Source organism: Camponotus vicinus, unplaced genomic scaffold (assembly GCF_025532165.1).
Source record: "Camponotus vicinus isolate PSW18456_S1 unplaced genomic scaffold, iyCamVici1.0 SCAF_7, whole genome shotgun sequence".
In the NCBI taxonomy this organism is placed as follows: Eukaryota; Metazoa; Arthropoda; class Insecta; order Hymenoptera; family Formicidae; genus Camponotus; species Camponotus vicinus.
The window spans coordinates 1,947,526-1,966,239 of NW_028141979.1; the positions used below are offsets into that span (position 1 = coordinate 1,947,526).

An 18,714-nucleotide genomic window follows, 5' to 3' on the forward strand; every position below is an offset into this window, starting at 1 on the left:
TTTCCACCGACTCTTCTGGGCGCGCCCGACGAGGCTGCTCGCATTTAACTCGCACAGCTTATTGAGATGTTAAGCATGAACCGGGCTATTGTACGCGTCAAGTGCCCTTCTGAGGTTTGGTTGAGATGCTATTCGTTTCGTAGACAACTATGGACTCTTGGTCCTATACACGTTAATAGAACCTTGAAGTATGTTGCAATTTTTAGACGATATGTAGAATTTTTATTGATTTTAGATTCTGTGAGTTTTCCTCAAGTTTCAAGGATACGTCTCGACAAAAACAGTACGTGAAATCTATGTTATTACCATGTGGATTAACATCGTTGAATCCACGTGGATTTTCGAGTGGATAATTCCCTCAAGGATCGGTACTAGATGATATCGGTATTAATATGAAATTTATTAATTGATATTTCGAGAATAAAATCGATGTAATGATAAAAAAAGAAGGTTATATCCATGTAGATGATTCGTGGTGACATAACTGTTCTTGTCGGAACTTTTCATTGATGTAATCATTGTCTTATCATCGATGTAATCATTGTCTTATTATTGTTGTTTTATTCGCCATATCTTTTTGATTCCTACGAACAAAATCGTTTTGATAGAATTAATACTATAAATGATTGCATTGATTTCAGAGTCACGGCGATCAGATGCCATACCAGTGCAGTTGGTGCAACAGACTATTCAAACACAAGCGCAGTCGCGATCGTCACGTAAAGCTGCACACTGGAGACAGGCGATATCGCTGCTCGAAATGTGAAGCTGCCTTTTCTAGGAGGTAAGCGCGAAATCTTGTCGATGATATCTTATTTATTATTAGCCATCAATCAGATTTGACAATGATTCATAGACTGCGAGACGACTTGACAATTTAAAAAATTGTCCTCTAATTATTTCAAATTACTTCTCTCTCCTTCAATATCGATCGATTGATAAGAAATATTTTACAAAAAATCATAAGGCACAAACGTAACCAGTAAAGATTATCGGAAGGCGTAAAAGAAACAATCGCGCTGGCACAACCATAAACGCGACAGATGGCTGAACGAGGTCCTCGATGGGGCCCAAGCGGGGCCCCTCCGACCGATTCCACGAGGGACGCCGATCCAACGGGTGACAAATGAGTAATGATCACACGACGACCATGGCCCCGGGTGGCATTAGTCAAGCTTACTCTCTTACGTGGCTCTGTTTCTTTCTCTCCTCTCCTCCTACCCGCTCCTTGGTACTCCTCGCGTCGTATCCATCTGTTTGTTTCCTTCTTTCTCACGCGTTATCCTCTCGGTATATTGAATCGTTCCGCGCGCATTGAAATGCTAAGCTGGGTCTGAGAAAGAGAGAGAGAGAGAGAGAGAGAAGGACAGGGCCCGCGCAAAGTACCTTTTTCTAACTGGATACACGCGTGTGCGCTCGCGAGCCCCCGCGGGGCCCCAGGTGAGCAGACAGGTAGGACGCATAGGTGTTACGGGACAACAGGTAGAACATTAGTCAAGCGCCTCGTTGCCGCTCGTCCGCCTTCGCCAGCCGTTAAAGTCGCGCTCGCAACCAATGACACCAGGAATCCCTCGAACGATTCTGCTCACCATCGCGATTCGCGACCTTATCAGCTTCTTTTTGCCGGAAAAAATCAACCTTCACAATTATATATATTATAATAAATAAACGGTATTGGACGAAAAATTATAGAATGTTTAAAAATCGCGATTTTTTTAACTTCCTTTTAGTATTCTTTTAATATAAGTCCTTCTGTATATTTATAATAAATTTTTACGCGATTATATATAATTAATTAAACATTGTATATAAGAAATAATCACTTTCGCACATCCGCGATATATATTCTTTTTTCCAATTAATATTATTATTATTTAAATTTGATGAGCGCGAATATATAAATTAATAATTTCGAAGTGGCAATCTCGCGTGGATTCTGTTCTGAAGCAGAACTGCAAAGAATTGAGTTGTTAGAAAGGTCCTAACAGAGGCTTGCTTCTCACCTGTCAGCCGCTATTACAATCGTACCGCAAGATCTTTACGCCACATCTCTATTCGTCCTCCCATTTTAACAGTCAGTTTGGGTGATCCAACAAAAGGGTGAAAATCTCCGTGGTTCTCACGCTGAGTGTCTCAGTGAAATTTTTTGATGAAAAATCTTCTCTTTATTTACAACAAATATGCAGCATCATCTCGATTTATTAATTCGAAGAGAACCTCAGCAAGATCAAAATATGAAAAATATGCCATGAAGCTCAGAATTAATTAATTTATTTAATTGAATTAAAATCGATAATTGAATTAATATCGGAAAAAAGTTATTTTCTTCTGTTATAAATTCTTTATTTAAAAAAATTTAAGAAGCTAATTCTCTGAAAATTCTAAAATAATTAATTTATATATGTTTCCAGAACGCATTAACACGTACGTTTCGACTTATCAATCAAAAATTCGATTCGATCGTGAAACCGGAAAATCAGAAAATTTTACGTATCTTACGAGTAATACCTCGTCACGGCGATGTTTTTATTCTCACGGAATGCGGCAGCGAAACATTGCATTTTACGGCAGTCTTGTAGTTCTCATGGTCCATCGATAACAAATTCAAAAACACGATTCGACCTTTAGCTACTTTATATAAAAACAACTATTCGCTTGTTGCACTAATCTAGTTTCGATAAATAAGAGCAATAAAATGTGCAAAATTTTTTTACCCAATCAGAGTTGATCGCAAACATTTAATACAGACACTGAATAAAACTGAAATAAAAATTGCTTATTGGAATAAAACGATAAATCGACAATTGTGAAATGTGAAAAAATGAGAAAAAAGTGCATGAAATCGAATCAAATAATAATTGAATCAAATAATAATTTTGTTACATAATGAATGATCATTTTTCAAAATTGAATCATTTGAATCATAAATAAAACTTCTAAAATGAGAGTACCTAGAGATCGAGCAGTCAACATACCTACGAATCAACGCGATAGGGTGATTCTTTCAATCTTACGAGGGTGGAGTTTAACGGTCCATTTATTTCCATTTCCTTTCAGCACCCTAAACACGATCTTCTTCTTGTAGAATGGCTGCTCGCCATTTCGCGCTTGAACTCTATATCTCTCTCTACGTGAGTTAGACTTTTAAAAATCACCATGAGACCTTCAATTCTCTTTCTCTACTAACTATTAAACGTAACTACTTTAAAATTGATTTTTTTTTAAATAATGGAAATCGTTAGTTTTAGGGATAAAATATATTTTTCCGTAATAATAACTTGGTAAATTTTAAAAAGAAATCAATATCATAAAACTCTATTTTTATTATAAGGTGCATTTTAATAAAACCTGTTATTAAATAACTGAATCTATTCCTCGTTCTATTTCTTTAACAATAATAGCCAAATTATTTCAAACGAGAAAAGTTACAGATCTATTCGTCTTCTCGCATTTGCTACAATAGTAAAATAAGTAAAGAGAATGTAAAATGTGCAATTAAAACGAAACCGATCTCAATCTGCATTCAAATGCCACCTCCGATCTATGTCGACGAATGAGGAGACGGTCAACATCGAAAGGTGACATCGAACACATAATAGTGTGAAAACAGGAATATGCGAGTCGTCGCGAATGGCATTTAATACCGGCTTGACCGGCGCGGAGTCTCGTCGTCCATTCTCTTCGTTAAGCGAGCGCGACGCTTTTTACACGCTTTTGAGAGTCATCCTTTTTTTAACTTTTTCCTTTTTTTTATTTCTTCTTCTTTCGTCGTCGGTCGGCCGCAAAACGATACGCTCGATAATAGGACAGCCGCGGGTTCACTGGGCGATAATCCTGGTGGCGCATGAATAATTCACGCGCAAAGTGCAGGAGTAAATTCGCCGTCTGTCTTCGTTTCGACGAGTCGAGACAGCTCGCTGACCGCTCGCGTCGTCGGACTGATCTCACCTTAAATGCGAATTCAGTTTTCCACCATCAACACACACACACACACACACACATATATATACGATGAATTATTCATTCGCGGAATCTACCACGAAAATCGACGAATCCTTACCCGCGCCTGACCCTGTCCGAAATCTCTGTATCCTCTTCTCGACGCTATTTGGCAGACGAATCCTTTCTTCGCGATAGAAGATATTCTATCTGCAGGGATAGGGTAGATATTCTATAGAGAAGCCTCGAGAGCTAATTATTCGAGTTCGACATGTCCAAAATCCCACACTGAGAAAAAATCTGTGGTTGCATTAATTAGAAATCTGGTAGATTCAACCAGTATGTCTGTTGGAAAATGGACGAATCAGAATTATAGGAATTATCAGATGAGTATGATTAATTTCTTCCTGTTAAATTTACCAAATTTTCTGGGTAATAATACTAAATTTACAAAAAAAATGGATCACTGTTAATATATAATCAGAAATTTTTTATAGATCCAACTAGAAAATATTAACCAAATCCTTGTAGTAAATTCTATTAAACGTTCTAGTTATAAAAAATCGAGTTTTATCATGATAACTAAAAATTCTTGGTTTAAAATACGTCTTGTTGGTATAATCAAACGATTTTTCTCAGTGCACGTTCATAAGTATCTAGTTAAAAATAATGTATCGTTGATGCGTGTTTTTTCAAGATTGACGAATCAAAAAAGAAATGTAATACAAGAGATTCATATTTCGCAAACTTGTTTTATAATTGACAGAGATCGGTTTCTGCAAGGATTAATAAATTCTTATTAATCTCAATTGCCCGTATTCTGTACCCGATTAACGATCGCATGATGAGGTAAAAAGTTCGCGAATCAATTACTCAAAAAATGACGTAAATCTTTTTTTTATTATTTTTTTTTTGGAGAAAAACTGTCTTTCCTGATATTAATTTCCACCTGCTATAAAATAAAAAGTATGTGCTCCGAAAAGAGAAAACTAATATCAAAAATATTTGATACTTGCTATTCTATTGTCTTTAATTTAGCGCGAAATAACGATCTATACGACGTTTTTTAAATATGAAACTTCAAATAAGAAAGAATCAATAGCGCGCTTAAAATTCATACACTAATATAATTTAGTTGTCTATGTAAAAGAACGGCGAAGAATGATTTTAGATTCTCATCTCTCGATACGAGAGTTATTTATTCATTTTCGGAACGGTATGGAAACGTCATCGGGCGATATGACCCCATCTCGCCGATATCTCCCTTCTAAGTAATATATTCGGCGCTTTATTAGTAGGACACTTAATTAGCACCCGAGGAAAATATTTTTAAGCAAGTTTCGACAAACTCGCCGTCCATTTTCATTAGTTTCCCCGACGTTTAATTCTTTCTCGTGAATTGACTCGTCGATCGCTTTACCGTAAATTCAATCTCCGAGGTTGAGCGCAAGTAGTATCGTTCAAAGTATATCAAATCGCCGATAAATTAACATTATCGATCACGTCCTACAGTTTTATTATTAAATCGCAGCGCGTTACAACTCTGATCGTTTTACATCCGACTTCCGCGCTCGATATCAAAATATCGTCGTTCGCAACAAATCTATTTTCACGTGTGATTGACAGAGCGCGGGTTCTGATAAACGTTAATATACATGGACACTCTCATCGTTTATCACAGGAAATAGAATCTCCTGAATTAGATCTCCGATCTCTCTGTACAACGAAAGGCAATTTATCGTTTTAAAAGATAAGTCAGTCTATATAATAGGTCAGTCATCCATCTACAAAAATAACATTTGGTCGAGATTTCGAAAATTGTGGAAAAAAACGATAGAAATTTAATTGTAAAATAGTCGTCACGATAGTGATGCTATTGTTGTTTTACTCTTAAAATACGATTAAGATTAATAAATAATATTATTAGGTAATATATTTCTAAATAAAAGTATGTGTTATCCTTATATATAATTATATTTTCAACACTAAATACAATAAACATCTTTTTTTAGTACATCATACTTTTTTGTACGTGAAAAGAATGTTATTTAAAATTATTTTTCATTTTATACTATTTGTTTGTATATCATATATATTTTTTAATCATTTATTCTCTACACGGAAAAATATTATATAATAAAAATTATAACATAATTTTTGCAATCGTGGAATACTAGCATATATAACACATATTTCTATTCAATAATATTACATACATACATATTATATTTTACATACATATATTTCTATTCAATAATGTTATATACATACATATTATATTTTACATACATATTATATTTTAAGGATAAATATTTAATAATTATTGAAATATTTTGATGTACAAATTATTAAACAATGAAATAAATGTATAATTTATAATATTTATACCAATAAAAAAATATCCTAATTTATATTCGAACTTTACTTAATAAATGTTGTAAGAAGGAATATATTTTTCATGTGATTTGTAAAATTTTCTCCGTGTACTTAACGCGCTTACATAACTAGATTAATATTTTTTAATTACAAACTGAATTTTTTACCCTGTAAATTTCAATTACGAGCTTTTAACACATTTTTCTTTTTCTTAGCGATCACCTGAAGATTCACTTGAAAACGCATGACACCCAGAGGCCTTATCAATGCACGGCTTGCACGAGAGGCTACAGTACAGCCGCGGCTTTAACAGCACACATGCAGTCTCACAAGAAACACCAATCGTCCTCGTCGTCTCAATCGGCCGGTCTCAAACTTCAGGACGTCGACTATGGTAGAAGAAGCGTATCCTCGCATAGCACGTCGTCACCGCCGGTACCGTCGTCGCCGTCGCCGTCGCTGAATCTCAGTCTGAATCCGAGGAACGTCCTGAAGGCATCGCAGAGCACCGGCAGCGCTTCTACCACTCCGGTTCTCAGCTCGCCCTTGAAACTCGCCTGCATGTATTGCACCCGCGACTCGTTCAGCTGCATGCAACAGTTGCAGATGCACGTGCACACGATGCACCAGGCGATCCTGAGCGGCGCAGAAGGCCCGGCCCGGCAGCAGCCATCGCCGAGCAGAACGTCCAGCGAGCAGCAGCAGGCAGCTGCCTGCAAGTCGTTGGATCGCCAGGATGTCACGAAGGAACAGCGACTGGATCGCAAGTATCCGACGTCCGAAGATCGAGGCGATAGGCCGGCTACCGAGAGGGATCATTACGAGAACGGGTTTACCTGTAACCAGTGTACCATGAAATTCTCCACGTTGGCCCTCTTACGCGATCATTTGTTGTCGATACATCGAATGGATGGTTTTGGCGCGACGATGATGATGTGTCCCTTGTGCAGCATTCCGTGTTCCTCGGCGGCTTCCTACGCCGAGCATTACGTTCTCCAGCACTGTGAGAATCGCCGACCGCCGCCGACACACGCTGTAGATTACGGAGAGACGAAGCTGAACGGCAGCATTTACGACGGCACCGCGAGAGATTCCTCCCGGGTATCGAGAACCCGGGACGCGCCGGAAGCCGCCGATCTCACGAATAAGCACTCGACCAGATCTTCCTCGGATGCCGCTGGCGGTTACACCGCTAATACTCTGTTATGCGGTCAATGCGGTGCCGCGCTAAAAGACTTTGAATCCTTTCGCGAGCATGTAGCGCGACACTTGCAGGCCGACCATCGTAACCAGGAGATGTCCGGCAGACAACATCTATGTCCCAAGTGCGAAGCGGTCTTCTCAGACCGCGAGGATATGCTGGCCCATCTGACGAAGCACTATCTGAGCCAGGTCAGCAAGGAATACGCCTGCAGTGCCTGCAAAAAGCTCTACCCACATCCAGATCAACTTCAGAGGCACCTTTTGGACGTGCACGCGCATCATTTGTATCGTTGCGCTCTGTGCCGGGACACTTTCGACTCTAGAGTAGCGATACAGGTGCACTTCGCGGTGAAGCACAGCCAGGAGTGCCGAGTTTATCGTTGCAACACGTGCACCGTATCTAACAATGAGAACTCGCCGTCGGGAGCAAACGCGTCGGCTTCCAGCGAGGGTAGGAGCTTCTTCAGGAGCGAGGCCGAAATGGCGGCTCACGTGCGTAGTGTGCACGCGCCTCCACCCGTCATCTCTCTGATGAATAGTAGCCCGATGGGTGCCGCGAGGAGCCCGGCTTCGACGCCCGGTGGTGGCGTTGCGGCGCGTTGTTTGTTCTGCGGAATCTGCTGCGGTTCAGAACTCGAACTTCAGCTTCACTTGGCCAGCCACTCGACCAATCTCTACAGATGTCCCATCTGTCGGGAAGGTTTTGCGGTGGAGTTTCTCTTGGACCGACACGTCGCCCAGGTTCATCACACGACCCAGGATCATCAGGTGCCATCCGTCAGAAGTAACTCGAGAGAGAACGGGCGCGTTCATCGACCGGTCAGAAATCATGAGGAAGTAAATATCTGTTGTATTATGAAGATCAAAAATTAAAATTTCTCTCAAAAATAAAATTAAACAAAAAAGATACATTTTTATTTAATTTTTAAATATTCTTAAATTTTACATAAAACTCAATCAATAGACATTCTAATTACTTTGTACGCACACTTGACATTAATATGAAATTATTAGATACTTAAATCTTAGTAGGATTATTTATTAAACGATATTTTTTCCAAAATTCTAGACGAAATCTTTGAAGAGAGGTCGCTCACCAGCGTCGAGTAATAACAATTCTTTGAATCAACGCGACAACAACAAACGTACAAACTATGGCACTTCTGGGCAGCAATGCGAGCTCTGCGAACGCGGTGAATTCGCGAACGAGGCCGAGCTGCAGGCACACAAGAAATTGGCTCACACTCCTCCCAAACTGTCCAGTAAGGCTCTATCTACCTTGAATACCCTGACGTGTGGTTATTGCGGTGAGGTTTGTCGTTCGCGAAATGAGCTAGAGTCTCATACGAGGATCCAACACGCATCCAACGAGCCCGGCGGACGTCACAAGTGCAACATCTGTGACGAAGTGTGCCTGTCCAGTGCGACCTTGGCCGAACACAAACTCCAGAAGCACTGCAAGATACAACTAAGTGACACGTGCGTGGTGTGCCGTGGTTGCCTGACTTCAGAAAGTCAATTCCTCGATCACGTGCAAAGACATAGCTTGGAAAACGTGGACCCGCAACAACGACTGGACAATTCTTTACCTCATTTGCCCGCACCATGTGTCGTTTGCCGGCAGACGCTGATCAGCGAACTAGAGTGTCGTTTGCATGCACGGCACCATCTGCGAACGTCTTCGGGACCGCGCAGCGCTGTTTCTAGTCCGACCAGTCCTGGTGGCGGCAAAACCCAGAGCCAGGGTTGCTGTCTCTGTTTGCGCGATTTTGCCGCTGATGATTTCGTCAGTCTGCCACCCAATCCTGCCAGTACGAGTGGACAATCGCTCAAGGTCTGCAAACCCTGCTATATGCGACACTCTCAGGGATTGCCTATTCTAAACTCAACGACCTATGAGCGGGCCAAATACGATACGATATGGTTCGCAAACAAGAATGGTCAATGGGATAGCTCCAAGGACAAGTGGGATGATAGAGGACTCAACCTGGAGAATCGATCCAGAAGTGAGGGAAATACGGATAAAAAACGCTGTGAAGAATGTGGAGTGAAATTTGAAGATTCCGAAGAGGCAGAGAAGCACAGAATCGCAGAACATAAAAAGATTAGCACTAATGGTTCAAAGGCATCCTATTCGTGTATACAGTGTCAGGTTAGTGTATAGCAATTTGCGATTTTTTTAATAATATTTAAATATATATGTAATTCAAGATTACACGCGTGCAAAAAAAATTTAATTTTCATCTTTTTTTGTTTATTATATAATATAAAATTTAAAAAAGATTTTTGAAGACTTTCCAATAAAGATAACAATTTGTAATATTGGATTTTTTGTTTTAATCTTTTGAAAACTACATTGTATATGTTCTCACAAAATTGTATTTTGAATTGTAGATTAAAATATTAAAATAAGGATTAAAATTTCTAGGTGTCATTTCCAACCGAAGCCAAAATCCAGCAACACGTGAGAAAGGAACATCTGGAAACTTCCAGGAGAGCTTCCCTGGAAGCCTTGCGGTGTCATTTATGTTCATTTGAGGCTACCAGTCCTATGCAATTGCAAATTCACTTAATAGAACATACTTTCGTTGGCTGCGCTGCGCTCAGCTGTTATCTCTGTCAATCGCTCTTCACAACTCCTATTGGTCTTCAGGTAATTTAACTACACATATCTTACAAATACAAAATACCTGTTATACGATAATCAGAAAACGACGTAAACTCTCAAAAAGGAGCAGATAAACAAGTTCGAAAGCAAATACGAAGTAGACGCGTTTCACTAAGATGAATGAATTCCTCAACATCCTGTTTCATACATACATATGAATAAAATTTGGATTCTTTCGCAATTTAATGATGGTTTGTTGCGAAATCGCGTATTTTTCTTAGATTCATTTCTCTTTATGCTTTTAAATAAACATCTTTTCATGTTACAAACAGAACGGAATTAACATATGCCGTAAAATAGCAATTTATTATTTTTTTTGTTCAGATACAAATATGTATTTGTTTGCAGAGTCACCTGCTACAAGAACATGGTCTGGGCGCGCGACCGTACGATTGCCCCAAGTGCACGCTCAAATTCTTTTTCAATGCGGAGCTAGATCACCACATACTGACTTTCCATCGTCCAAGAGACGAGATTCATACTTCGTCGGCCGAAAACGAGATGAAAAATCGTGAGTCCGATGGTGGTGTAACGGTGAAGGAGGAAGTAATGCAAAGCAAAGAAGAGGAAGAGGAGGAGGAAGTGAACGTAGACGATCAGATAGGACAGGAGGAACACGAGGAAGTTAAACGAGAGGAGCAAAAGTTGAAGACGGAAGTAGATATTGAGACGACATCCAACAAAATGATATCGTGACTTTCTTCGGTCAACGTTACATTTCGTTCTGATTTAGGATTAATTGATTATTAAGGACTTGTTAGCCAATCATTAAGTTTTTCACCGCTACTATCAGCGGCGAATATTCTATACTATTCTTTTAAAAAACAATTTGTGAAATAAAGTTCGATACACACACACACACACACACATATATACACACACGTATACACATACACACATACAGTATTAATTAAGAGTATTATCGAGAAAGTGATTATTCCAGATGGTTAGTTTTTTACATATTAATAATAAAATTTTAATATATAAGAGATTTCGATGCCTTTCTCAGGTAGAAGGATCGTTAGTATCTTGTTTATCCTCAAATTCTTATATATCAGTTTCAAATTTAGAAGTAAAATATTGATGTTTCCGCAGCACATAAGTTTGTTTGCGTTAAGTTTGACGAGAATATTCATCTTATTGTTTCCGAACAGGTATGTTCGATCCTAATTATAGAAGTAAAGCGTAGAATTTAATTTTTTCTTTCTTATCTTTAGTCAAAGATTGACGAAATTGTCTACTTTATCAAAGTTCGCCCAATTGATAAAATTAAAACAATCGCGTCTTAAAAACATATATGCTCTTATATATATACATATACATATATATCAAGTTTATAAATGCTGTTAATTTTATATTATATAACATAATTATGTTAATATTTAAACTTTAAGAGAAAAGAAAAGTGATGCAAACCAAAACTTAGATATTGATACGGTTTTATTTTAAATTCTTTATAAATGTGAGATATTTTGATTTGTGTTATATTCACTTATCTATGTTAAGATCTATGAGCAAGATAAATACAAGTATAAAATTTGACTAAAAAAAATCAAGGAAAAGTTTGAAACTTTTCAACTGTATATATTAAATGGCTTATTTCACTCTAATTAACATTGTACAACATTGACATATTGTATTTGTAATGTTAGATTTTCATATTGAATTTACAGTTTTCTTTTTTGCGATTTTCTAATTATATTTCATTGATAAAATAATCTTGTAACGATTGATTGCGATTAGCTCTTTATAATCGTCAGATTAAACCCAATAGAAAATAATTATTTCTATCGCAAACAAAGCTTGTAAATATTCTACAAATAATAGGAGGGAAATACTATTAAATGTTCCATCAGTTTATATGTTAATGATCCATGTAAAGTTATTGATACAATCAATTTCCTCAATTTTAAATTTTTTGCATGTAGGAGGAAAATGCTAATTCACAAGAAAATTGATTTGAAATAGAGAAGAAAATGGACTAAAAGGAGGAAATGGACTGTATTAAAACAAGAGATGCAATAACTTGTCCATTAGGCATAGCGATAAGATAATTCTGTATGAAATAAGTTATTGTTTCAAATCATATAGGTATTGTCAGAGTTGGGAAATAACGCGTTACTTGTAACGTCGTTACCGTTACCGTTATTTTTTTTTGGTAACGATCGTTACTTTTTTCTGTCTGTAACGGTAACGGTAACGAATTTAACCGTTACTTTTATCGTTACTTTAATTTTGTAATCCTGGATAGTATCCCCTTAGTAATTGAAAAATCTATTTCTATTACAAAACAGTTTGCAAATATTTTGGAAAATTATATATGTACATGCATGATGTTTTTCTCTGTATTCATAAATCTAAAATTTCTAAATTACAATGAAAAATTGAATATGAAGAACATCAATGATGGAATAATTTATAATTATCGAATATATAAAAGTAATAATTATATTTTAAAATCAACTATAATAAATACTATAAAATAATAATTATATTTTAAAATAAATTAATTTAATTTTTGTATTATAAAAAGTAACGAATCGTTACTTTCTTAGTAACGATAATGGTAACGATTTACTTTTCAAAATTAGTAACGAGTAACGGTAACGAGTTACTTTTCACGAAAAGTAACGGTAACGGTAACGCGTTACTTTTTTGAAGTAACGTTCCCAACTCTGGGTATTGTATATAATAAACTTGTCCATTTTAGCCATCTGAGATAATATTATATACAAATAAATTATTGTTCTAAATCGGGTTGTTTCGTCTATTTTGTCAAGCTATTTTTATGTATTAGCAATCACTTTTAGCACAATATTGAAAAAGATAAATTCACAATAGAATTATATATATATTGCAGATTTATTATATAATTTTAGCAAAATTATAGTATTGAAATATTACTTTGCATCTCATTGATTCCTGCAAACAGCGATCAATAATACAATTGGTATGTAAAATTGTAGAATTCTGTTTTTTAAGTTTCATCTTTGATTAACTTCAATCTGTCTAATGTTTTGTCTTGTTATATTTGATTATTGAATTTTCGTAGACTGATAAATAAGAATAAGAACTCTACAGAAGTGATAAAAATATTTATTTAAAGAAATATAAATTGATGATGATACAAATGCTTTCCTGACCAAACATATATAGTTCAAAACAATAAAAATAACAGATTCTGATTCAGATACAGAAAAATTTGCAGGAAAAGATTATGTATGATATTTCCAACAAACATTATGCACAATTTTGTATATTTTAAAGATATTTATTATTAAAAGAATATCACAAAATTTTTACTTAATTATAAGATTCTCATTTCATATTCAGCAATTTAAAATAGTAGAAAAAGACGAAACATTAGTTATATTAACATTAAGAAAAACATAATTCTCTTAATCATAAATCTCTTCTAATGTGAATCTTTTATTGATTGTAATAAAATTTATATAAACAATTGAGATAATAGTGCAAAATGATAAATACAGAAAATCGAACCTTTTGTGATTATTGTACTTGATATGAATAGCCAAAAGAAATATCAAAAGAATCGCATTCGTCAAAATTATCATCTATCAAAGATAAACTATATTTGAATTATTCATATTTAAATATTAATGATCCTCAAAAGTATCTTCATCTAGAACAAAATCAGGATAACCGTAAAAGGATTGCCCTCTTTATCGATAGTCGCAAAAAGCGCTGACATCAAGGCCTACAGTTATCCACCCAGGATATCACGAATATCCGTCAGAAGGCGCCTCGTGCCTTCGTGGCTCTCTCCATCTATAACGTATCGTACGATATACGGATTCAGCTGTTGTGCGGTATTCGAGTACGTATGTCGTGCTGCGCGCGACTCTTGGAACTCAGAGTCGGCGATCAGGCGAGAGGAGCGAGCTCCAAGTTGTACCGAGATCCCGGCGGACCCCTCGCTGACAGAGACCCACGCAGCTGACGCGATGACGGGGTTCACGGAGAGCGCCCTGGTCAAACGGCTGATGGACCTCAACCCATCGCAGCAGAGCATCCAGACGCTCTCGCTCTGGCTCATACATCACAGAAAACACCACCCGACCATCGTGAAGATCTGGTTCAAGGAGATGTGCAAAGGTAACGATTACTCCGTCGCGATTTTCTTCCCTACCTCTGGATCGAAGAGACCGATGTACTCGAGTTCGACGAGGTGGTAGGACGTATCTTCCGACAGGACGAGATTGCCGAGATTCATTGAAGTTTCTAGGTTATACTAGATTGCACCATGTATCCAACGCGAATTGATCGCGTCGTCTCGTAGTTTGGAAAATTATCTTTATTAGTATAGAATCGCTTTCGATGAGTGATGGATAAGCGACTCTTGCATTGTTTACTTTTGGTTCTCTGAATAAGAAAAATATATTGCTTTAAATATTAAATTTATTTCTGAAAATATATTTGATATTGTCATTATTAGATAATGACATGGTGATGACACTGTAATAATGTTCATAATAGAAAAGAATATTATAATAGCAAAGTATTTGAATTTGAAGCTGTAAGAGAGGCTCTAAGTGAGAATAAGTTTTGCAAATGCAAGTTTGATTATAATTGAAATTGTAGTACCAGGTTATAGATTCTTATTTATGCATATAAGTATCATTATTTGCAAATATTATCTGTGAGTCTGTCCTTTTATGTGGAAATTAATAGTACATATATATAAGTTTAACAATTTTTTACATACATTTTTGCAGTGAAGGACAATCGCAAATTAATGTTTATGTATCTGGCGAATGATGTCATCCAAAATAGCAAGAAGAAAGGGCCAGAGTTTGGAAAGGAATTTGAAACAGTCTTACCAAAAGCATTTGAACATATGAAAGGTTTTGATGAAAAGACGAGGGACCGATTAAATAGGTTATTGACAATATGGGAAGAAAGAGGAGTCTATGACAAAGCACAAATAGCAGAATTTAAAATAGCTTTCACAGATACTGAGAAAGATTCTGCAACACCGCCAAAAAAGAAGGCAAAAGTTGAAATAGAGAAAGTAAAGGTATGTTCTCTTTTAAATTATATGTAAGAGCTTCTAGTATATGATTAAAACTTTCAATTTGGAACTAATATTAATATAGAAACAACAGAATTCATTTAATGTTTCAATACAATATATATCCCATAAATAAATGCAAATCTTATATCTCCAAATATAATCTCAATTTCTGAATTTATAGTTTTCAAATAATAATTTATAACCTATGTGAGTAAAAAATGTGAAATTGATATATTGTTTGTTTGTAGAAGGAGAAGAAGGAAAAGAAAAAATCGGAAACCGAAGTCGAGGTGGATGGCACCAAAGAGCTTCATGTGACGTTAAGCCCACGAACTCCTGCTGGCGATCCACCAGAAACTGAGGAACTCATCAAAGCCTTAATGGTTAATTTTACTAATTATACAAGCAACAATCATGATGCGGAATTTGTATCATTAGCAATAAAATATTTTATTCATATGGAAATATATGTTGAATCCATGAGGCATATCAGCAGACGCTTTGACAATTTTGACATATCAACCCTATCAATTGTCTGTTTTGTTTGATTGTGTTAGCCGCTTTTTTTTTACTTTTTTTTTCTTTCGTTTCTTGAGAACTTCGTTTTCCGCGAAGTAATTCGAGTGGATGCTGATTTTTAGTATTGATCGATGCTTTGCTTTTGTATAAAAAATATTACAACTGCTATTTTGTCAATGCCATACTTTTTTATAAATTTTTTTTTTTTATTAATTTTGTTGCGCATATTTATATCTCACATAAGTAGAATATATTGTATCAAATGTAGCATCAGAATGAAGATATTTGCCACAAAATATAGCGAATATTTGAAAGATCTAAAATAGTCATCAAACTAATGCCTTCTATGCTTTTCAGGATCTGGAAAATACCGCGTCCTCGGATGCTGGTGTTAGGGAACGCATTGCATCCTTGCCACCGGAAGTCTCTGAGGTCTCGTTGCTCGCGAATCTCGCCGATCGAACGGCCGCAGATCAGTTAAGCGCCGCGGTAAACGAAGCTGCTGCTCTTTTGGCCGACTACAATGGAAGGCTGCAAGCCGAAATGGAAGATAGAAGAAGATTACTAACGATGCTGCGAGACTATACTCTGGCACAGAGGCAACTACTTCAGCAGGCACAAAGCACGTTAGAGGTATAGTTATCATTTTTTCTTTATTATTTATGTCTGTGTAAACTTCACAGTAACAATAAGATTTATGTAAAATCTAGGACAAGTGTTCTTTGTAATGTATTTTTTATTAATATAATATAATACATAGTACATGATTCATTCATTAAAAATAGACTGCTATTCATAAAATTAGAATATTGTAAAGCAAATTAGTCTTACAATACTGATTGACTTAAGTTGCATTAACATTTTTATAAGTTCCATGTTTCTGTATTATAGAGGACTACTATTTTTTGTAGGACTATAAGGAAAAGCTTAAGAAGGTATGTGCGGTTCGATCGGAGGTGAAGTCTCATATTTCGAATCTTCCCGATTTAACGCAATTGCCCGACGTCACTGGTGGTCTGGCGCCTCTTCCTTCCGCCGGAGATTTGTTTTCCATGCACTAGTGTAAGTTTGTGACGCGGGTGGCGTTTATATAGTTTATTACTTTAGTTTGCGTGAGTAGACGGAAATTTGAGATTCATAGTATGAGAGTTTTATACGACGACGGCGAGATGTGAAGGAACAAAAGATATCGTCGATGATAACTTTGTACTGTAGAATATTTGATAAATCCGAGGTATAACAAGCCCCATACGTATATGAACGTAAAATATAAAACGGGGAAATATTAATAAATGAGACGAGACTGGAGTTATTGAGGCTGAATGATAATGAATGATAGTGAATACAAATGAATATCTGGGTGATAAGGGTACAGAACTATTACATACGAAAAATTTGCATTGTAATTCTGAATTTTTTTATACTTTATTGACGAGTCACTCAGCTCCTTTTTGAATCCTTTATCGCAAAATCATGTACTATATCTATATGGCTAATATAAGTACATTTTTACGAGATGACTCGTGCAAAAAATCATATATATAATTATATATATAATCATATATATAATATATATGATGTGTGAATCATACAACAATGTTCCTACAGCGCAATGGCAATATCCGAAAAACTCAAAATATTTCGCAAAACATACGATTTATTCTGTATCCCAAATTATATGTAAATTGATTTGTCCTTCAAATTGATCGTATAAAAATGCTATATTTGCGCATCATCGAATCTACTGGGCATAATAATACGAAAATCATAAAATGCTTATAAGTGAAATAAACGGAATCATATAGAAATGTTTCTAAATGATAAATTGTATGAAAAATGCACATCTTATAAAATCATAAGAAAATTTATATGACAGGGGGTAGCCGAGATTTTCCACTGAGTTGGTGAAAGGGCATCTATATTTTTACGAATCCTTCATTCTGGAATTTTCAGAATCGCTCAGAGTAGAAGAAAGAAGATCCAGAATAGAGGCATTTTACTGTATCTCTAAAAGCGATAGGGTCTTGCGTACCAGACCTCTGTATAATTAGAGACGTTTTATTAAGTATTTTTCAATTATGTAATCATTGTTTATCGGCAGTATATCGAAGATAATACTTCGAGATACATTCGGATAACCATCACATGTATATACGCTGTAGTTTAGTACGACTTTTCTTAGAACTGACGAGACGATCTTCGTAAATATCCGAATGTAAACGCGAACGGTAGTCCTCATAGATAATATTATAACTATTTTAAAAAGACAAATTGCGTGCATATTGAAAAAGAAAAAAAGATTGTAATATGCGAAATATTAAGAATAAATGTTTTGATCGTTATACACACTGTAACTTCTCTCTAATTTTTATGTCTAAAAGTGAAATACATTTTCAAGTAATTTTAAATCCCAAATACAAAAATAACAAAATTACATTATTAATCTAATAAATCTATAATATAATTAGTGATTGAACTACATTTGAAATACAATTAATGTATATTAAGAATTGAAATATAGTACATTGAATATATTGATAGATTCAACATATATTAATACAAGTATACTATAAAGAGTACAGTGATTTTCTTTCTGCTTTCTTTTTCTATATTCATCATGGATAAATCTGATGAATCTTTTATGCATTTAATTGAAAATAGATGTTTAAAATATATATACTTGTATTTACTTCAACAATAAAAAGTAAAAGTAAAATGATACATACAAGATTGACATGGCACAATGACATGGAAGAACAAAGCATTCCATTATATATATACTCATTGTACATTATGTCAAAGTCCATAAATTTATATGTACTATAAAAAGGATATTATATATGTATATATATGTATATGTGTGTGTATATATATATATATATTAATTATATATATAATATATATGATATATATATATATATATATATATATATATATATATATATATAATTCAACAGAATTCTAGTAAGTCTTA

General features: G+C 35.6%; 2 protein-coding genes across 6 annotated transcripts in view; both read left to right on the forward strand.

Annotated features, from left to right (window-relative positions):
- L (zinc finger protein Lobe) overlaps window positions 1–13,330 on the forward strand; it is a 78,642-nt gene extending 65,312 nt beyond the window's left edge. Inside the window, exons 6-10 of one of the 4 annotated variants that reach the window (XM_083104253.1) lie at window positions 642–784; window positions 6,531–8,355; window positions 8,588–9,670; window positions 9,947–10,171; window positions 10,535–13,123. In XM_083104253.1, the coding sequence (XP_082960379.1) occupies window positions 642–784; window positions 6,531–8,355; window positions 8,588–9,670; window positions 9,947–10,171; window positions 10,535–10,882 (3,624 nt within the window). In that variant the 3' untranslated portion in view covers window positions 10,883–13,123. Of the gene's footprint in view, window positions 1–641; window positions 785–6,530; window positions 8,356–8,587; window positions 9,671–9,946; window positions 10,172–10,534 lie in introns of all 4 variants that reach the window. The other 3 variants (XM_083104251.1, XM_083104250.1, XM_083104252.1) reach the window with 3 other exon arrangements.
- Window positions 13,331–13,978: 648 nt separating this feature from the next.
- On the forward strand, window positions 13,979–18,082 carry LOC145974609 (regulation of nuclear pre-mRNA domain-containing protein 1B). Of its 2 annotated transcripts, XM_083104561.1 has the most exons (6): window positions 13,979–14,302; window positions 14,923–15,224; window positions 15,470–15,604; window positions 16,098–16,373; window positions 16,652–16,802; window positions 17,694–18,082. In XM_083104561.1, exons 1-5 carry the CDS (start codon window positions 14,152–14,154, stop codon window positions 16,799–16,801), a joined length of 1,014 nt encoding a protein of 337 aa, XP_082960687.1. In that variant the 5' UTR covers window positions 13,979–14,151; the 3' UTR covers window position 16,802; window positions 17,694–18,082. The 2 variants fall into 2 exon arrangements, with proteins under 2 accessions (XP_082960687.1, XP_082960686.1); XM_083104560.1 differs by having other exon boundaries at window positions 16,652–18,082.
- Window positions 18,083–18,714: the final 632 nt, after the last annotated feature.